This window comes from Herpailurus yagouaroundi, unplaced genomic scaffold (genome assembly GCF_014898765.1).
Source record: "Herpailurus yagouaroundi ecotype Mexico unplaced genomic scaffold, PumYag 308, whole genome shotgun sequence".
In the NCBI taxonomy this organism is placed as follows: Eukaryota; Metazoa; Chordata; class Mammalia; order Carnivora; family Felidae; genus Herpailurus; species Herpailurus yagouaroundi.
The window spans coordinates 3,101,187-3,120,974 of NW_024412525.1; the positions used below are offsets into that span (position 1 = coordinate 3,101,187).

At 54.0% G+C, this 19,788-nt stretch overlaps 1 protein-coding gene across 4 annotated transcripts in view; it reads left to right on the top strand.

The window, feature by feature from the left end:
• LGR6 (leucine rich repeat containing G protein-coupled receptor 6) overlaps positions 1-19,788 on the top strand; it is a 121,953-nt gene that overhangs the window by 19,472 nt on the left and 82,693 nt on the right. For 3 of the 4 annotated variants that reach the window (XM_040461997.1, XM_040461999.1, XM_040462000.1), the window contains exons 2-4: positions 8,023-8,094; positions 11,482-11,553; positions 19,456-19,527. In XM_040461997.1, coding sequence (XP_040317931.1) covers positions 8,023-8,094; positions 11,482-11,553; positions 19,456-19,527 — 216 coding nt within the window. The remainder of the gene's footprint in view (positions 1-8,022; positions 8,095-11,481; positions 11,554-19,455; positions 19,528-19,788) is intronic. The other variant, XM_040461998.1, reaches the window with a different exon arrangement.

A 19,788-nucleotide genomic window follows, 5' to 3' on the forward strand; every position in this document is an offset into this window, starting at 1 on the left:
CCGTCAGAATTTGAGGAGACCTACACCATACAGATGAAATAGCAGTGCCACCCTGGAGCGACATTACCTGACTTCTGTGGTCTTTTCACCCAGGGCTAAAACTAAAACCAAAAAACCAAACAAATGAAAAAAACCCTTCTACTTTTTTCTCACCTGACTTCTAAGAATGTCTCCTGCCCAGGGCACCTGGGGGGCTCAGTCGGTTAAGCGTCTGAGTTTGGCTCAGGTCACGATCTCACAGTCATGGGTTCGAGCACCGCATCAGGCTCTGTGCTGACAACTCAGAGCCTGGAGCCTGCTTCAGATTCTGTGTCTCCCCCTCTCTTTGTTCCTCCCCAGCTCGTGCTCTCTCTCTCTCTCTCTCTCTCAAAAATAACTCAACATTAAAAATGTCTCCTTCCCTTCCCCTTATCCCTCCCTACCCTACCTGAATTAATTGGGTCACCTGACGATGATGCTCTGGGTTTCCTGTATCTCCCTGGTTCAGTCTGACTTGAGCAAGCCTGGCCGTTGCTTAGCAACCACAGGGGACCTTCTCTCCCCTTACAAATGAGCTCCAAGTCCAGGTGCCAGGACCTCCCCGTCCAGCCCTCCAGCTTCTCTCTTACTGTCCACGACTCGCCTCCGTTCCCTGCCCTCCTGCCACTCCAGGCAGGCTGGGAGACATGGTTGTTATAAACAAGGGAGCCAGAACATGACACGATGAAGCAATAGCCCTTTTATTTAAAACTACAGCACTTTTCTCACTTTGTGCAAAGCCTAAGAGAATGTGCTGTGCTGTCATGTGTATGAAGACAGATACACTTTATCCTGATTGGAGTACACTCCCTTGTTTGGAAATCTGGGAAAATTGCAGAAATCCAAGAGAACTTTGCGTTAACGAGTGTGCTTAGAATCTCCAAGACAGCAAGTACCACGTCATCTCTGATAAGGAGGTGCCATCTAGGGGAATCAACTGGGCAGGGAACGCCGCTTTAGAAAACCCAAGACCAATGTGGTGGGGTGGAAAGAGCATCGCCCTGGGGCTTCGGAGACCTAGTTCTCACTGCCATTAACTTGCTCTGTGACCTTAGGTAACTTTGTCCAGCTTTGGATGTTTCCTCGTTTGGAAACTGATATCGAGCGCAGGAAGAGGGAAGCACCTTTCATTCACGGGGTGTTTCGAAATGCGTGGGGTGTTCTGGAGGGTCGCAACAACTGGGAGACGCTACCCGCATAAGGAGGGATGCTAACAGCCCCGCAGTGAATGACCAGTCCGGTCCTCCCCGCCGATGAACCCCTTCCCCCACTGTGTAACTCGGGGCGTTCTCTGGATGCCTTCCGCTCCGAGCTCAGTTCTGCAAGCTACTCATGTCTCATATACACCCCACCCTCATTTCTGCCGCAGGAAGCCAGCCTGGTTTACCCTATCCCCCTTCTGTGCTTCTCTCTTAGTCTCGAGTCTGGACACACACTTTTAATTGGGATAGTGGCTGCAGGAGCAGCTTGTAAACCACAAAGCAGAGTACATATGTGGGTTTTTTGTTGTTACTCTGTGAGCAAACAATCCTTCCCCAGCAACACTGTAAACTCCTCCAGGGCCCAGACCCTGCCCTGTGCTTTGTCTCCGTCCCCTGCCTAGCACTGTGTCCAGAGCACCGCAGCCAGTCAGGAAATAATGACCCGTAGGTCTGGAAGAGACCTTGGTACTGGCCTAATTGAACCAGGTTCCCTGATTCCAGATTCCGTGTTCTTTCCTCTTCACCCTGTCACCTGCCTCTCTTGTTGACAGAAGAATTCATCAAGTATTCTCCGAGCACCAGATGGTCCCCATGGCAGCCAGCCTATCTCCTGGCCCTTTTCGGGGGGAAGGAACCCCTTCCCCATTGGGCTATTTCTACACTGGCTTGTCCTGCTCCCTACCACCCCCCGACCGTTGCCCTGAAGGGAAAAGGCCAAAGAGAAACCTGACGGTCCACTGTAGGTGTCTGAGGGATCCTTCAGAGGAGGGCCCCACGCTGGCCCTTTCTAGAGGATGCTGAATTAAGAGACGAGTGACCATTGTTAGCGACAGGTCCCATGGATGGTGCATCAGATTGGAACTAACCACCGACTAGGTTCTTTTTAGAGGGTATGCCCTCAAAGAGCAGTGGGAGAAAGTCAAATCAGACAACAGGAAGAACTCCCTGAGAGCGAGGGTTGTCAGCCCTGGGAAGAGAAGCTGGGGAAGGCCGCGTCATCTATCTCCATCGGTCATGCGGTCTTTGGATGTTTATTGCACACTCCTATTTGCCAGGTGTCCCGCTAGGACTGGAGGATACAGAGAGGACTAAGATTAAGTCCTCGCCTTGAAGAGGCTCATAGTCCTATGGGTCATTATATACTAATCATTATAATTCAGTTGGATGAGTGGAATATTAATAAGGCATATTTATCAAGTACTAGGTTTTCCATTTAGTAACTCGGGTAATTCTCACTACAACTAGCGTGAGGCAAGTACTATTATTAGCCCCCTTTCCCAGATGGGAAAATGAGGCTTAGAGATGTCAAGTGGCATGGCCAGGATCACGCAGCTAATTAGCCCTGTGCTGGGGTAATAATGAATGCGGGTGCCGTGCTAGGTGCACGGCAGGAGCTCAGAAATCATCGCTGAGGGAGTGTGGACGAAATATTGTAGGCGCACAGGGGGTGCCACACTAGCTCTGCCTGAGGGGGCTGGGCAAGCCCTCATCAGGGAGGTGACCTTGGGGGCGTAGCCATGCCTGGGAGCAGGGGTTCGTCTCCTGGTCACTCTACCCGCCTTTTCCCCGGCTGCAGAGACAGGCAACCTTAGCCCACAGTGGAGACAACACCAAAGGGGACCCACCTTCCTGGGCATCTTCTCCAGCCAGGTGGGGACAGTCCTCCAGGCCTGTCCCAGCAGAACCCAGGGGCTTCGCCTTTCTCTGTTTCTTCTCCCAAAGGAAAAATGCAAACAGAACAATTTGCCAGTGCCCTTGGGTATCAGCCAGATTTCCGGGGGGGGGGGGGGGGGGGGGGGGGGGAGGAAGGGTCTCCTGTTACCCCACCCCCCTCCAGTTTCCGGTTTTGCTGCTCTCTGTCCCCTCAGCTCCCCAGCATCCTCCCTCTTATCAAACCCTGTTCCTTGTCTCCCTGGTGACACTGCCTCACCCAGCTTCCTTGGGTGGTCCGGTTGCCTCACAGGGTAAAGCTCTGAGAACATTTTCCTAAAGTGCAGCCAGAAACTTCCACTTCCTGTGCCCAGGGCTGCCCCTCACTTCTCTCCCCTCCCTCCTCCTCCTGCCAGCCTCGCCCCACTGACCCTCTCCTGCCCACTCCCCCCTCCCACGCATGGCTGTGTCCAGCTACAAGAACATATAGCCCCTCTGGATACCGCAAGAAAACTTCTGAATGGGGCTGTAACCCATTCTCTGAATCCCCTGGCATTTTGATTGAGAGAAGCAATTTGCAGGGCTCACTGCAAAATGAAAATGTGGTGCCTCTTTGTTCAAAATGTATTAAGGATTTCAAAATGACGACAGGAGAAAATTGAACTAAGCCGGACCCTTCTGAGTGTGGGTGTCTGTGCGACTGCACAGGTCGCACACCCACACAGGTCACACGCCCAGGAAGCCGGTTCTGTAGAGCTGCAGTGTGTGTGTGTGTGTGTGTGTGTGTGTGTCTGTGTGTGTGTGTGTACGTGCGTGCACGCGTGTGTATTTTTAGCAGCGATGGGGTGAGAGTAGTGGAGCAGGCATCGGGATCTCAATCAGCCACACGTTAGACCCCCAAACAGCATCACCGAGCAGCCTGTGTCCCTTCCTGGGGCCAACAGCACACTGGGATAGACCAGAGAAGGGACCTGAAGCCAAGAGAAAGAACTGGGCTTGCCAGAGGTCACACAGCCAAGAAAGGTTTTCCAACCACAGGAGTGAGACTTGAGTCAGGCTCTTTGTTTCTCCCAAGGAATATCTTTTTTTATTTATTTTTAAACATTTTTTAAAGTTTTGTTTTGTTTTGTTTTTGACAGCGGAGAGGGGAAGGCGGAGAGAGAGAGAATCCCAAGCAGGCTCCATGCTGTCAGCACAGAGCACGATGTGGGGGGCTTGATCCCACGACCCTGAGATCATGACCTGGGCCAAAATCAAGAGTTGGATGGTTAACCGACTGAGCCACCCAGGCGCCCCTCTCCCAAAGAATTTCTATCTTTATAACACGTGATGCTCTGAGAAAGTTTGTGACTTTTAACAGTACAATACTCTAATGTGCACACGGACAGATACACACGTGTGTCCTCACACGCATGGCACACACATGCCCAGCACCCTACAAGACAAGCACGTCCAAGAACTCATGAGCCCAATATGTGCCCCTGCCCTTGTAGATGCTTACAAGTTCATACAGCCGAGCAAATGCAGCCACAGCCAAACCCTAGGCACCCCCAGGATCAGAAGCCCTCTTATTTCCCCTGGGTGCAAGTACGGCCTGAATGTGCTCTCTGGCTTGCACCAGGACAGCTGAGCCCCCCGGAAAGTCATATCTCAGAACCACCACTGCACAGGACAACCCCCGTGTTGAGAGTTCCTGCATGGTGACTCCCTCCCGGAGACGGCCCAGGCATCCCCCCACCCCCACCCCGCCACCACCCTTACGCCAAGCAGGGCCCAGCGCCTCTTGCCAGGGCCCTTCGCCATTCCCAAGGCCTGTGGCATCGGAGGATCTCGGCTTTGAAACTTGCACCTCCCTCTCTCAGCTGCCACATTCCTCTTCCTTCCCCTTTCCTGGGCACCAGCCCCACCCCTTGCCTTCTGTGAAAGGGCCAGGTCTGAATGGAGCTCCCCCCCCCCCCTTGTAAGCACCCCCCCCCCCCCCCCCCCCCCCCCCACCTTACAGAGCCCTGCAGCTGGGTCATGTGTTGTCTTGGGCAGGATGTGGGGGCGGGCAGGGGGGGTGCAGGCCCCCCTCCTCCCCAGGGGAGAACAATGAGGCCGCTAGTCGGGGTGGTGGGGCGGAGGGCGTGGGGTGGGTGCATGGAGCCACATCAGAGCCTCTGAGGTGCGGCCCCTGGAGGGACAGCTGAGTGATGAGGCCTGAGTCACATGCCCCGTGTGCTCCTTGAACTCCCGCTCCCGCTCCTGTGGAGACATGTCCAGAAGTGCGCAGTGTAAATATTTAGAGGTAATCGTTTTTGTGGCACCTTGTGCCTCCCTGCCTGGCTGAGAATGAGCCAGGCCCAGGACGCGAGGGGGAGGAGTCCAGTCAGATGCAGGTTCCGTGGGCCTGGCCGTTCTTTCCCTGGCCACGGTCCGGTGCACCCCTCTTTACCTCTCCGCCGGAACCCTGGGCTGGCGGAGCCTGGAAACACCCTGAGAACCAAACTCTGGCATGAAATCCACCAAAGACCCTTCTTGGCTCTGCACCATCAGCACTCCAGCAACACCTTCTGCCTAGCCCTCTTTCTGGATGGGGCAGGCCCAGGGATGGCCCTCCTGTCCCCACATGGAGCGGGGAGCGGGCTGCGGACGAGAAGCAGCCCAGAGCTCAGCCTGCCAGTTCCTTGGCTCTACTCTGAACAGAATGTCTTCCTTCTTCAGAGGACATGGCGTCCGGAGGCCAGGCTTTATCAAAGATAAAACATTTGAGACTAAACAGTCTTTTTATAGACTGGAACCGAGCTCCCAAGCACACATTTCCCCACCATCTCCAGCCTGCTTTTCTGAGCACACATAGAAAGCGCCCTCATTTCTTGGGGGGAAATGGAGACACTCAGGTTTGACTGCAACAGTGCATTCCTAAGGAAGGGAGAAAGCAGCAGGAAGGCCTGGGGGCGGTACCCAGCAATGCGGTGGTCTGCTTTGGGCCCACATCTATACCCCTCAGGGAGGGTGCTGGCAGAGGCGAGAAGCAGCTGTTAAGAGTTTGAAATAGGATGGAACCCAAATGTGAGACACACGCGTGCACTCCGACATTGCTACTCAGCCAGGCACAACCAAGAAGGAAATGCTAACAGAGCAGGGCCAACAAAGAAGGCACCGACTCCTTCCCACCTCCTCCCCCCACCCCCCCTCCACTTGTTGGTTTAGGACACTTGCCCACAGGTCACTGAGGGACAGACGGAGGGAAGAAGGCGTATTTATTGTGTATGTACTATCTGTTAGGCAGTCTGTAAGCATTGGCTCATTTAATCCTTACAAGGACCCTAGGAGTTTAGTGTGATTCATCCCATTTTTATGGATGAGGAAACGGAAGGCCATAGTGGTTAAGAGCCCGAGATCTGATAGGTAAGTAGAGGAGAGAGTTGACCTCAGGGCCTTTAACATTTCTTGTCTTTATTTATTTATTTATTTAAAAAAAATTTTTTTTTCAACATTTATTTATTTTTGGGACAGAGAGAGACAGAGCATGAACGGGGGAGGGGCAGAGAGAGAGGGAGACACAGAATCGGAAACAGGCTCCAGGCTCTGAGCCATCAGCCCAGAGCCTGACGCGGGGCTCGAACTCCCGGACCGCGAGATCGTGACCTGGCTGAAGTCGGACGCTTAACCGACTGCGCCACCCAGGCGCCCCACATTTCTTGTCTTTAATGTTTATTTATTTTTGAGAGAGAGAGTGAGCATGCGCACAAGTGGGGGAGGGGCAGAGAGGGGAGGGGCAAAGAGAGAGAGAATCTCAAGCAGTAGGCTCCATACTGTCAGCAGAGAGCCCCATGCAGTGCTCGAACTCACTAACCGTAAGATCATGGCCTGAGCCAAAGTCAGATGCTTAACCCACTGCGCCACCCAGGGGCCCCCACTTCAGGGCCTTTTGACTCCAAAGCTCAATGCTTTTTCCTCTTTGTTTTCTTGAATGTGAAATGGAGATAACAATGGAGTCTACCTTGGGGCTGTTGCAAGAATTACGTGGAATTCTTTGGTTAAAGGTTAGCCTGTGCCTGACACAGTAGGCCTTGCATGTGTGCAAGGCATCATTAGAGGACGGTGACCCTGAAACCACCCACTGGATCTCTCAGATAATATGGGGAGGATGGACTGATCCAAGGTGGGAATCCACGGAGGGATCAGGATCTGCATCCCACGGCTCAGGAATCTAGGCATCTTCTGGAATGTGCTCCAGGTCGGGTCCTCTGGCCAGAGAAAGGCAGGAGTCTGCAGGAGGAAAGTTAACAGGAATGTGGCTGGCAGAGAACTCAGAGGGCAGCAAAATCGCGCTGGTTCTGGGATTGAATAAAAAAGATGAATCCTCACGGACACTGCAGGGATGAGTGCGTGAATATTGCATGAATCTGCTCTACAGATCGTAATGTCAGGAATCTCTGGGCTTCCGTTTCCCCTTTGGTTAAAAGAAAGCATGAGGTGTTACTTGTATTCAGTGGCCCCTCCCTTCTGCTCTGAAACTCTATGAGTTGTTCTCCAGCTTCTCCCCTTACCGGAAGGTCAGCCTCCTTCAGAGTCCTAACGACAGCCATTCCTGGGGGAGTCTGGCAGAGGAAGGAGAGAGGCAGAGGGCAGAATTGGAAACCATGGAGGGAATGCCCATATGAACCCGGAAGGCCTGACTCCCAGCCCAGTGCTCACTCTTTTTTTTTTTTTTAAATGTTTATTTATTTTTGAGAGAGAGAGAGACAGAGCACCAGTGGGGGAGGGGCGGAGAGAAAGGGAGACAGAATCTGAAGCAGGCTCTAGGCTCTGAGCTGTCAGCACAGAGCCTGACTCGGAGCTCGGGCCCACAAGCAGTGAGATCATGACCTGAGCTGAAGTCGGACCCTCAACCGCCTGAGCCACCCAAGCGCCCCCCGGTGCTTACTCTTAACGAACGCACCTGCTGTGTGTGGCCAGGCTGGCTTTGGAATTAGATGGCATGGTGTGTGTGTGTGTGTGTGTGTGTGTGTATGTGTGTGTGTGTGTGTGTGTGTGTGTGTGTGTGTGTGTGTGTTGGGGGGGCTGTGGGAATGGTGGGCGCCCTCTGTGGGCGTCTGGAGCTGGACAGTGCAGGTTGGGGCTGATGGGCAGCTCACGGCTCCCTTCGCATTTTCTCTCCATGCAGAGACCTGAGCATGAACAACCTCACGGAGCTGCAGCCTGGCCTCTTCCACCACCTGCGCTTCCTGGAGGAGCTGTAAGTAGAGGTCTCGTGGGGCTGGGGGTTGGAACTTTGGGACCACTGAGAGCTGTAGGAGCCAGGGCTCCCCGGGAAGAAGGCTGGAGCTCAAAGGAAAGGGGCTTGGGATGCTGTTCTTGATAGCAGGGTATTCAGCCGATGCCTGGGCCAGCTGTGGACCCCGGGTGCTGTTGTGGGGCCACATTGTATAGGGACTCTGAAATCTGGCTCTTGTCCTTCCTGCAGTCGGCTCTTATTTGCACCTTCTCCCTCTTTCTGTCAATGGCTGCGTCTCTTCCTGGGGGTCATCTTTGATCTGCTCCCATCCCCCACGTCCGGCTACCAGCCACCATCCTGGTGGTTCTTTCTCTGCAGCACCTCTCACCTCTACCCCTTCTTCACTATTCCCACTGCTACTGCCCTGGGTGTCCACTCACAGCTGGAGGCTGCACCAGCCTCCCAGCTGAGATCTTCTGCCTTCTTACAAATGTACTCTGCACATCTTCAAGGTGCATCTCACCAGCTCAAGAACCTCTCTGGCTCCCCATTGCCAAAGGATCCACTTTTTTTTTTTTTTTTTTTAGAGAAAGAGAGATTATGAGAGGGGGAGAGGGGCAGAGGGAGAGAGAGAGAGAGACAGGGAGAGAGGGAGAGAGAGAGAGAGAGAGAATCTTAAGCAGGCATGGAGCCTGACATGGGGCTCGATCCTACGACCCTGGTATCATGACCTGAGCAGAAATGAAGAGTCGGATGTTCAATCGACTGAGCCACGCAGGCGCCCCTAAAAGATCCACTTCTAAGACCCTCCCCCAACCTGGCCTAAACCTACCTGGCCAACTTTGCTCCACTGAGACCAGTCACGTTCACCATCCTGGTTTCCACTCCTGCATCTGAGCAGGAGACTTCCGCTCCCACCTGGCATGCCCACCATCTTTTCCTCCACTGGGGCACAAACCATTCCTCTATCATTGCCAAACACAAGGCCCACTTCCTCCACAAAGACCCCCTGGTTAACGCCTTCCCACGGCTGTTGTTCTCGCGTGCATAAATCTTCTCTTTGGTTGGAGTGCCCAGCCTGTCTGCTTGGGGAAGCCAGGCCAGTCTGCTCCCCATCCTTGCATTCATCCCAGCCCTGTCCCTAACCTCCACCCACCCTCCGCCCCGCCCCCAGCCTGCTCTTTCTTGGTTTTGCACCACTGTCTATCCGTGGGGCTCTACTAAGGTTTGCTTCAACTGTGCAAAGCGTGGGCTCCTGGCTCTGAAAACACTCGCAGTTCCACCTCCACCCTGGCCCCCCTGCTCCCCTAACAGATTTCCCATCTCCACCCTCGACAGTACTCACCCCAAAGGCAGTCAGCCTGGCCCTGCTGCAGATAGGATCCCATCAACCCCCCAGGGCCACCGCAGGGTTTTCTAGACCACATACTTATTGAGCACCCCCTCTGTGTGAAAGACAATCTCAAGGTGCTCGGGAGGAAAACAAGGTAGAAGACCTTCCCTCTGCCCTCGGGGAGCTTCCCGGTGAGGCAGCAGATCTGTGCCCAGGAGCTAGTAGGTGGGGTGGCTGCTGAGTGTGGGCGCCTGGGGCATTCTGTGTAAGGAAGGGCTCAGGGTGTGGGTGCGGTGGGCTGGCCCACGGAGAAGGAGCCTTCTTGGTGGGAAGTAGTAAGCCAGTTTTCTTTCTTTCTTTCTTTCTTTCTTTCTCTTTCCTTCTTTCTTCTTTTTTTAAAAAAAATTTTTTTACACTTATTTATTTTTGAGAAACAGAGTGAGACAAAGCGTGAGCGGGGGAGGGGCAGAGAGAGAAGGAGACACAGAATCTGAAGCAGGCTCCAGGCTCTGAGCAAGCGGTCAGCACAGAGCCTGATGCGGGGCTCAAACCCACAAACTGTGAGATCATAACCTGAGCCGAAGTCGGATGCTCAACCGACTGAGCCACCCAGACACCCGTTTCTTTCTTCTTTTTAAGTGTATTTATTTGTTGGAGGTGGGGAGGGGCAGAAAGAGAGGGAGAGAAAGAGAATCTGAAGCATGCTCCCGAACCATGAGATCATGACCTGAGCCGAAATGAAGGGTCCAACTGAGCCACCCACGGACCCTAAGCCAGTTTTCAAAGGAGGTGACAGAATGAGGGGCAGCCAGGGGCCTTCTAAGGTGGAGTGAAAGGCAGGTGTGAAGGCTGAGGAGCTGGGGCAGGTGATCTATACACCCTGAGAATGGAAGGCTTGTCCTTCCACCTTTAGGTCCCTGCGAAGGGCTTGGGCCCATTTTAAAGGTTCCATCTGTAGGACCCTTCCATGGTGAATGCCCACCTCTAGAATCCAAGCTTGGGGACCCCAAATATCATGATGTCTTTCCACACATTTTTGTTTTGTTTTAAAAAAAAAATTTAATATTTATATATACTTTTGAGGGGGAGGAGGGGCAGAGAGAGAGAGAGGGAGACAAAGAATCTGAGAAGCAGGATCCAGGCTCCAAGATGTCAGTACGGAGCCCGATGAGGGCTCGAACTCACGAACCAACCGTGAGATCATGATCTGAGCCGAAGGTGGACACTTAGCCGACTGAACCACCCAGGCCCCCCTTGTTTTGTTTTTTAAACAACAAATGCCAAATAACAAGATTCTTAACAAAGATATATTTTAAAAAAAAAGAAAGAAAAAACAGCTTTAGAGGTATGTCAGCCTGTATATCGGCAGCCTCTCTGTAGGAACTGAGGTGCATAATAATGTCACTGGGGACTTGGGAGCTTCCAAGTGCCTTCCGCATCATCCACGGTTCAACTCTGTTCAGTCCGGTTTGGGCATTAAGTATATTCCGTCACATTTGCTCCTTTTAGAACTGGCGATCACCCCATGACAAATGTGGAGACGCCTAATTAGGCCCGAATGTTAAGCTAATTCCCAAACCCCATTTCCTAACCCTCCTGGATTAGCGTGGGTTAGCTGTGTCGCTGAGGGCATGGGGAGACAAGGTCCCACCCTGTCTGTGCCCAGCCCTCCCTTGGTGACGGGATGCAGTGCAGTCCGGCAGGTGAGGGCAGTGGTGGGTAATCCAGGTTGGCAGGGGACGGGACGGGACACTGTGGAGCGGGAAGGACAGGACCGTGGAAGTGAGTGAGGTCCGAGTGAGAACACCAAGTTGGGCACTGCCTATCTCTGTCACCCTTAGAGGAAAGAACTTGACCCCTCAGAAATTCCTTTGAAATTTGGGGATAATGTTAGGCACCACGAAGGGTAATTGTGAGCGGCGAGAATGGGTGTGTGAGGTATTGAACACATTGTAGATCTCAGCAAGTAGTTTTCACCCCTGCCTTCCCCTCCCAGATCCCCGAGATGCTGGCGGAGGCAGTCACCCCCTGTGGGTTCCCTGCCGACATCACTGACCCTTCTTCCTGATTTGCAGGCGGCTCTCAGGGAACCATCTCTCACACATCCCAGGACAAGCATTCTCTGGCCTCTACAGCCTGAAAATCCTGTAAGTATAAGTAATCCCCATTTTACACAGAGACGCGAGTCTCGATTCGTCACAAGCTTGCTAATTTCCTCATCTTTACTTTTCATTTTAATTGTGATTTCCCTAGCTTTGCTTTCACCTTTTTTATAACAAACCTTCTGATTTGTGAGCGAACATTTAATTGCACCGGATAGTTACGGCAGCCCTCCAGGGAGGTGAAGTGTGTGTATGTGTATGTGTATGTGTGTGTGTGTGTGTGTGTGTGTGTGTGTGTGTGTGATGTGAATCGCGGCCAGCAGCATAGGTCTTTGCTCTCTCTGAGACATCTCAGGCCAGGGGAAGAGGAATCCAGACTGGATTTCCTTGGCTGTTCTTTCTCCTGAGACCCAACCTTTCTCTGTAGCTACAGCTCTGAGTCCCCATTCGCGGTGTAAATATCTCGCTGCCTTTGGTTTTCAGGCTCCTTCGTCCCGGCTCCTTTCGTCTTTCCTTTAAAGCAAAAGGAAGCTGAGAGTTGGAGAGGACCTTATGTTATTTCGCTAACTTTGCCCCTTGCTACTCAACCACTGGTTCCTTCTAGAGAAGGGAAAGCTGAGACACCTATCTCCTTCCATCCCAATCCGTGGCTCACTTTGTCCCAGCCCAGACTGTCTCCCACAAGGCCCCCTTCATGTTCGTACGATGAGTGAGGCTGAGAGGACGTAGAGGGAAGTGGGTGCACAGAGTCTGAGGTGGGTAGGAGAGGTTCCTGGGGAGGCACGTCACCACAGGGGCTGTTGAGGATCTGGAAGGCTGATCCTGGAGTAGTAGAACGAGCACTTGGAGCTTTCCCATACTGGTGAGCCATTCCCCAGTGCTGCTACTCCCTCGGCCCTCACTTGACCTATGGATCTTCTTGGTATGGTTGAGCAGGCTGTTGCCTGCACAAGAGCATCTGGCTGAATGGGTAAGAAGGGGGCTTAAAAACAGTCCTGTGCCTGGGTTGGGGCCATATCCATCTAGAAAAGAATATCTTTTCTAATTTGTTGTTTATGGGCTAGTAATGGCCCCGCCCCTTGGCCTATGGCTTCAGGCTTTTCGATGATCAACAAACAGTCCATGGTCCATGGCTAAGCACTTTCTTCTTTTTTTTTTTTTTAATTTTTTTAATGCTTATTTGTTATTTTTGAGAGAGACAGAGCACAAGTGGGGAGGAGCAGAGAGAGAGGGAGACACACAATCTGAAGCAGGCTCCAGGCTCTGAGCTGTCAGCACAGAGCCCGACCCGGGGCTCAAACTCACAAACTGCAAGATCACGACCTGAGCCGAAGTCAGAGGCTTAACCGACTGAGCCACCCAGGCGCCCCTAAGCACTTTCTTCTTTTTCATGTTGTTGGTCTCTGACACTTCTGGCCTTTAGCCTCTCTCTGGATCCGCCTCTGAGTCTCTGACTCCAGGCTTGTCCTTCCCTCACCCTCTGCGATGCCCTTGGGTCCTCCAGCGTCTCTCCCCAGCCTCAGTCTCCTTGTCACCGCGGCCTTCCTCTTCTCTGTCTCAGACCTTGCTCTCCCTCCCTCCGCCTCTCTGTGCCCCGCCCCTCACTTCTCCTTCTTCCTGCTCCTCCTCTCAGTCTGTCTTGATCCCCATCAACATTGCTGCCCGGGGGGTATGGGGAGGCATCCTGAACCAGACGCACAGTGCAAGCAGCCTGCTTGGTGGCGTGTCTGTGCCCAGTGGCAGGCTCAGACCTGCAGCCAGGATTAGAGAGCGGGCTCTGTTTGCTGGGCCTTCAGAAGATGTGAGACTCCTGTCCCGTTCCTAAGTCTCCGGCTTAGAGATGAGCCTCCTCTTTCTTCTTTGCCTGCATTAGGCAATAAATCAAAGCCTTGGAGAAACCGCAAGACTCCCGCCCCCTTTCTGCAAACTGGCGCCCTTGGCTCAGTGAGCTGGGCGGCCAGGAGAGGCTGCTGGTTGGAGCCCAGGACAGCCAGACCTCCCACACCCCGCTCTGCCATTGACCCCCATGTTGCCTCCTCCTTGAAGACCCACCTGGTCCCCCCAAACCTTTGTGTCAGGACTTTGACTGCAGAGTTCTCTACTTTAGAGATGAGTTGGGTGGTCTTGGGAGCTTATTCTCTGACCCGAGTGCTTCACAGCAGGGGATTCTTCGCGCATCTGGGCAGGAAGTACTTTCTGATGTCTCCTGTTGTTTCTTTTGCTGCGGTGTCCTTCCATTTCCAGACCCATAAGAAAACTAGAGCCGTGAAGCCCACCATCAGCAGAATAATCTCTTTTTGTCCCGGGAGACTGTCACTTTAGCTGCTGCCCTGTCTTCTCTGGGTCTGGGACTCTTACCCGAACTGCGTCTTCCTTTCTCTGAGGACTGCCTCTCCCTGCGGGACACTATGCCTCCTTGCTCTCAAAAGCGAAGGACGAAAAAGGGAAGGGTGGGCTCCCTCTCTGGACTTCTTCTCCTAGGTGACTCTGGCAGACGCCTCCCTCTGTCCTTCCCACCGCAGCCCCACGCCTGACCTGGAGGCATTACTCTTGGATCCTCTCCTCCCTCTGCTGGTTTTCCAACTCTTCAACCCCACAGGCTCTGGTCACCAGGCTGGCACTGAGAGAACCAGCGCTGCGGGGAATTTCCAGCCTCAGGCCTTTTCTCAAGACTACACGTGGGCAGGGGTACCTGGGTGGCTCAGTTGGTTGAGCGTCCGACTTCAGCTCGGGTCATGATCTCACGGTCGGTGAGTTCGGGCCCCGCGTCGGGCTCCGTGCTGACAGCTCAGAGCCTGGACCCTGCTTCGGATTCTGTGTCTCCCTCTCTCTCTGCCCCTCCCCTGCTCATGCTCTTTCTCTGTCTCAAAGATAAATAAAAACATTTAAAATAATAATAATAATAAAAAGACTGTATGGGGGCATGTGTGTCCTGTAGAGTTATGAAGGCCCAGACCCTGCTCCTGCATCTGAGCTGTCCTGAGGGGAGCACAGTTTTTGTTGCTGCAGGTGTGTGGGAAAGTGCCTGCCCCCCTGAGGGCACTTGCCCTGTGTGCCCTGTCAGGGTGAGGGCACAGCTGAGGCCAGAGCTCCTGTATCCTGACCCACAGTCTCAGGGTGTGGGGCTGGCCCCTAGGAGGCTGTCATGCCCTAAATGGCTCCTGCCTCATACAGAGGAAGCAGAAAGGGCAGAAAGAGAGAGAGAGAGAGAGAAGGGAGAGAGGAAGAAAGGGAGAGAAAGAGGGAGATAGAGAGGGAGGAAGGGAGAGAGAGAGAGAGAGAGAGTCTATGCTTGTGTGTGCCCCAGCTGCCTCTTCCCTCACAAGTTTCTTCCCCCACAGCTGCCCCCCTCCCAGAGAGCTGCGTGAGGCTTGAACCTTGGTGTCTTTGCTGCTGAGGCCTGCACCCCTGTCTGTGTTAGGCTGGTCTGGGCCATCCAGAAAGACTCCCGTTGGGCCTCGGTTGCTTCTCAACAGACCCAGACCTGGGAAACAGAGGGGTTTGACAGTTCAAGGACTTGCCTCCGCTCTATGCCCTCAAGAGGCTGGGCGAGAGATTTTCCCCAGACTCTCTACTCCTGGTTTGAGCCCCCAAATCTCTGGGATTCGGTGGCTTGGGGTTCCTGGCTCATGCCATGTTGTTAAAGATTGAGGCTGGAAAAGCGCATCGGGCTGCCTCCAGGAGCTGGGGCTCAATCCCAACGGAAGCCCTGGCCTGAGGCCACAGAGGGGTGGGGAGGAGTGAGTACCTCTCAGGCCCCGCCCCTGAGGGCCTCTCGTGTTGCCCTCATCATGCTGTAGTGAGCGGTCTTAGGTTGATACTGACTGTGCTTACTCTCCCGGCTGGACAGCAGCCATGCCTGGCCCCGAATTGGGGCTCCACTGGTGTTGATGAAATGAACGAACAGACCTAGGGAGGAGAGACTTGTGAGTTGTTTTGGGGGACCCTTCCCCTTGGCTCATGGGAGAAGGCCGCTGGAGGCTCCAGGAACCCAGGGAGACCCTCTGAGCCTTTCTTCTCCAGCAGGTGGGGCCTACTGCCCTTGTCCTGTCAAAAGACTGGATGTCCGGAAGTGGGTCTCGTGAGCAGCAGATCCCAGAACAGGTGTCATGGAGGACACTCAGGCTTCCTCTCCCTGGGCGTCAGTTTTCTTACCTTTAAAAAGCGGATGCTGGAATACATTTTCCAACATGTTTACCTGCAGAAACTTAAAACACAAACACCTTGTGTGGAAGTCCTGAAAAATAAGACAGGGGAGGGAGGATATAAACTGGATGAGGGGGGTGAGTAGAGCCCAGGCTCTAGCTTGCCTGCCCACCCCAGTGACCCCAAGGCCCCTCCACAGAACCAAAGTAAGGACCTTTGTCAACCCACTGGTGGATTGCCTCTCTGGAACCTTCTAGCTATTCACACTCATGGTTCCTGTCCCCAAATGCCTCTCAGGCCAGACAGATGTTTCCCAGTGGTGCTTCCCAGGTGACCCAGGGAGCGGTCTAAGGGCTAGACTTCCCCTAGACTAATGATTGTTCATTAGAGGCGCCCTTGCAAAACTTATGCCTAATGTCCCCTCACCCAGAGATTCGGCCCCGGGGGAGTAATCGGGCTGCAGTGTGGTCTGGACACTGGGATTTAGGAAAAGCTTCCCAGGTGGTTCTAATGCACAACCAGGGTTGAGATGCAGTGCGTTAGACAGACTCTGGCTCACCAGACAGAACGAGGGCCAGTGAGAGAAGCAGGGAAATGTGCTCCTGAAAGCAGTGGCCTAGGAGATGCGACATGGGCCCTACGCCTCATTCTGCCATTAGTTTGCTTTGTAACTAACTGAGGGCAGGTCACGTTTTTTTCTTTTTTTTTTTTTTGCCCGTGTGAATTTGGTTTTTACGAACAACCCATTTTCTGTAAGCATCGCATCTAAATAGCCCCTGCCTCGTCATTTGGAAAGCAAAAGGGCTCTTCCCTTCTAAAGGTACTTCCAGCTTTGACAATCCACTTGTGGTTCAGTAGAGGGGTGATGGCTGGGGAATGAGGCCAGGGACAGCAAGGGAGAGAGCGACAGAACCGCCAGCCGCCATGGCGACCTTCAGCTTAGTGGGTTTCGATCCCATGAAAGCGAAGACTTTCTTGACACACAGACCAGACTGCCTGGCACGGGATGAATCGTCTGGAGAGGCACCGATTTCCCTGGCACTTGGAAGGGTGATTAAGTGCCCTGTGAAGATGCTACAGCATCTGAGTTGGGAGGGAGGTACAATTCGGGGAACTTCCAAGATCTTTCTGGATCTGGGATTTGACAGAGGAAAGGGAAGGGGGATCCGAGGGGATGATGGGGGTAGAGATGCATTGCCAAGCTCAGGGGAGGCCCGGTTCTGCCTGCAGAGGGGCTAGATGCAGCCTCTGGGGCCCCTGGAGGGGGTGGGCATCCCTTCCTGTTTGCCCAACCATCATGTCTCTTGTATCCTTGCTCCAGGCATCCTGAGGCCTCCGGGGGAGAATCAGGGCGAGTCAAGTGAAGTTTCCACTCCTTATTTTATTTACTTATTTATTTATTTTTCTAAGTTTCCACTCTTGCGATGCCAGAGGTCAACATGTCTGGAAGAAGTACTAAGCAGGGCAGAGGGCAGGAAATGTCCGGGGGCACTGAATATTGTAACTGAGTGAGGTTTTCTGCATCGGTCTGGTAGCCTCTCCCTTTGAAAGATGAGGAAATTGAGGCCCAGAGAGGGCAAGTGACCTACTCACGTCATCTAGTACGTGATAAAACTGTTTGGTCATCGTAATAACAGCTGACACGTGACTGAGCTCTTCCTTTGTGTGAAGTACTGCCGTAAGTGCTCTACAGGGGTTATTTGGTTGAATCCGTTTAATCAGTGCCTACGGTCATTAGCATTATCCCCAATTAACAGAGGAGGAAACTAAGGCCCGCAGAGTTTAAGTAGTAGCTTGCAGCTATCACACAGCTGGAGAGAGGCAGCATTGAGGACACAAATCCAGCGCTGTGGGACTTCAAAGCCTGCAGTGTGACTGCTATACTGTAAGGAAGCCTGGGAGGCACAGGTTTAAATTCTACCTTTGAGGCAACACTGTAATTGGAAAGGTCCCATCTTGTGCTGTGTGGAATCTGGTTGGAGGGGCCAGTGGAGGCGAAGAGACCTTCAGGAGCGCAGGCTATGAACAGGAAGGGGCCCTGCTTGGCCCTCGCTTCAAGCCACACTCACCCAGCCTCGGGGCAGGGAGGACCCCGCTCCCAAGCCCCCGGTTCTCCGCGCTCAGGGTCTGTCTCTTCTCTTCTCTTCTCTTCTTCCCCTTCCTCGGCTTTGCCTGCCTCAGGGGCTCTTCTCAGGCTCCAGGCCGTGCCCACAGCGAGGGCAACAGTCTTTTGTTCTTGTGGTGCTGTGGTTTGGTGCATGTTTGGGATTCTTCTGTATGTAGAAAAGGAGTTCGGGAGAGATAACAGGTGTGGCTCTGACCGGGACAGTCACAGAGGAGGCATCAGTAACTACTTAGGCGCATCGTCTTACTGCTCAGCATTTTCTGGCTGTCGCTGTCCCCTGCCGTCATGACAGAGGCCATGTGTGTAACAGTCAGGGGCTTGGACTCTGGGACCAAACCCTGTGGGATAAGTTTGAGTCAATACATACAAAGCTCTATGACCAGGCACATTAGCTGTTACGGTTTTTTGGCTTAAAGCTTAGGAAATGAGCTACTTTTCCGGAAGCATGGTGATCGTACCTGAGTGATCCTGAGCAAGATGCCTCTCTCCTCTGAGCCTTCCCCTCTGAAAGATGGGTTGACAAGTCGCCTAAATGGGAGGATGGGTGACATAGCTGGCACGCAGCAGGGCTCACTGAATGCTCATTCGCTCCAGGTTCCCGAGGCACCCGGCCCTAGTCTCTGGGGCCGTGCCTGGCCCGGGTGGCACAGGGCAAGGTGCTGTGAGGGCAGCCCGGGTTGGGGGAGGGCCCACTCACTCCGCCTGGGGAGCTTCCTTCCTTATTCCCCCCTATTTCCTGGACTCCAGAGCGCCTGCACTGCACCTTATGTGCCCCCCTCGTCCTCATTTCTGGGGCCCAGCTCTCCAGGCCTACAGGTAAAGAGCGTTCAGATGGCAACTGCCAGGGGCTTTTTTTTCCCTCCCTTAGATATAGGCAGGCAGGATCCTTGCTCAGCGCCCCCTGTCTTAGATTCCCTGTGCCTTGCTCAAACCTTTGAAGGCCAGCTGTGATGCCTGGGGAATGCTGGGGTCAACAGTGCCACCCAGAGGGACAACCCAGGCCTCCGTTTCTCCCCTCTGCGTGCTCCCTGACCCTCTGCCCTGCGCATGAGTTTTCCCAGGTGCCCAGAAGAGCTCCAGGACTCTTACCTATGGGGTCATCCTGGGGACCTGCGGCCAGGCCAGTTCCAGAAGAGCAGCCTGCTTCTGACATGCTGATCCGGGGTGCCTCAAATTGTTTCTGTAGACACGGATTCCACAAAAATATATTTGCCTGGGCCCCTGCCACCCCGGGGAGGCGGGGTCTTGCCCTCATCCATATCCTCCCCTTCCCCAAAGACATCTTCAGTTTTTCAGGTGCATAGACAGGGAAACATGCCTGGGGAGAAAGCGGACATCTCCCAGTGTCCTTCCTGACCAAATCGTGACAGAATTGCAAGTGTGCTGACATCCGCCTCTCACTGCTTCCCCAACTGTCTTCTCTGCTTCTTCTCCACGGTCCTCTTCAGCCCTGCCTCGTCCCAGAAGCCCTCCTGAGACACCCTCCCAGCCCCCTGCATGGCCCGCAGTGCCTCGGCAGCCTCTGACACCCCACTAACGGGGCAGGGCACAGGGCACTCTGGGGCACGGCAGCTGGGGCAGGGGGGAGGGGTGTGGCACGGGTCAGGGGTGGAGGGAGGATCCCCCAGCTCCGCGCACGCTGTGTGGGTCCTCCAAGCCCTTTCCTCCCCTTACAGGATGCTGCAGAACAACCAGCTGGGAGGAATCCCCGCAGAGGCGCTGTGGGAGCTGCGGAGCCTGCAGTCTCTGTGAGTCACTGGAGGGCTGGGCTGGGGCGCCAGCTTCCTGGGGCCTGACTCACAGAGACTGCAGGCTCCGCAGCTCCCACAGCGCCTCTGCGGGGATTCCTCCCAGCTGGTTGTTCTGCAGCATCCTGTAAGGGGAGGAAAGGGCTTGGAGGACCCACACAGCGTGCGCGGAGCTGGGGGATCCTCCCTCCACCCCTGACCCGTGCCACACCCCTCCCCCCGTTCTCACCCCATGTTCCAGACAGAAAGCTGCTCCAGGCT